The sequence below is a fragment of the Trichoplax adhaerens genome, genomic scaffold (assembly GCF_000150275.1).
Source record: "Trichoplax adhaerens TRIADscaffold_1003 genomic scaffold, whole genome shotgun sequence".
In the NCBI taxonomy this organism is placed as follows: domain Eukaryota; kingdom Metazoa; phylum Placozoa; class Uniplacotomia; order Trichoplacea; family Trichoplacidae; genus Trichoplax; species Trichoplax adhaerens.
In genome coordinates this window covers 2366-3400 of record NW_002061420.1, presented here as the reverse complement: position 1 = coordinate 3400, position 1035 = coordinate 2366, and the positions used below count along the sequence as shown (strand labels likewise).

The 1035-nt window shown below is 32.9% G+C and overlaps 1 protein-coding gene across 1 annotated transcript; it reads right to left on the bottom strand.

The window, feature by feature from the left end:
* Positions 1–424: 424 nt before the first annotated feature.
* Positions 425–766, bottom strand: TRIADDRAFT_34769 (uncharacterized protein; the record flags this gene model as incomplete). Its single annotated transcript, XM_002118766.1, has 1 exon — positions 425–766. A coding segment is annotated over one exon (342 nt), but the record flags the coding sequence as incomplete, so codon positions are not given.
* Between the last annotated feature and the right edge of the window lie 269 nt (positions 767–1035).

The following is a 1035-nucleotide window of genomic DNA, read 5'->3' as shown; positions in this document are numbered from 1 at the left end:
TATACGTATGTACTGTACATGATTAATTGATCTTCGGTTATTACAATCCAAGTCCAGTTTGGTTTTAAGTAAATAACTTCATTATATCACGTAAAAGCTATCTAATCACCAACAAAGCCACGAATGCATAATGTGCATTGCATTGCACATCCATTAGTACGTTACAAGATATAAATTTTAAAATAATAATAATTAATAGTTATTTTCCTATGCGTAATACGCTTTAAATACAATTTCTTGTTTCGTCATACAGCTCAACATTGTACGACAACCCTGGAATTTCTTAAGGCCATCACTAATTTAGTTACTGAAGTTGAAAGGACAATTTAACCAAGCCTGTAATGTATATGCTATCTATTGCAATTAGTAGTAACTCGAATGACACATATAAATATTTAAATTATCCGTATAGTTTATCCGAATCTTACGACGATTTCTGTCCTTCTACGACGTATTTCTCTAAAAATTGTTCCATGTCATCTAGGCTATAAGCAAATGGACCTGGACCGCCTGAATAAACGATTTTTCCGTCATCGACTACATATAATCGTTCTGGTACAGCGTCGTATGCTTTCATCGTGTCATTTTCAATACAATCGATAAAAAATGGTAATTGAAATTGGAAACGATTAATAAATTGTTTAGCTATGTTTATTCTAGCTTCTAATTTCTTAGGCTGAAGAAAGCATACGCCAAGATTTTCATTCGTTACTGGTAGTGCCCATTCATCGGCGGCATGAGCTTCCTTAATATAAATAGTGTTAAATTGAACACGATTACTAAATCGACCAGCCAGATCGATAAAGCGATCGATTTCATATCGAAATGGAGGTCAAGAATAGGATCCGAAGTTTAAGACATGAATTTTTTTGGCGCTTTGATTAAAAATGTTTTGTAAATCAGTTTGTTGCTGATCAAGTGTAAATAATCGTCCTTTAGGAGCTTGTTGTCCAACTTTAAGAAAGTTTATTGAGGCAAAATTAAACCTTTCTCCAAGAAAGAGAAGATTTTGCTTATTTAAAAAATTGGATCTTA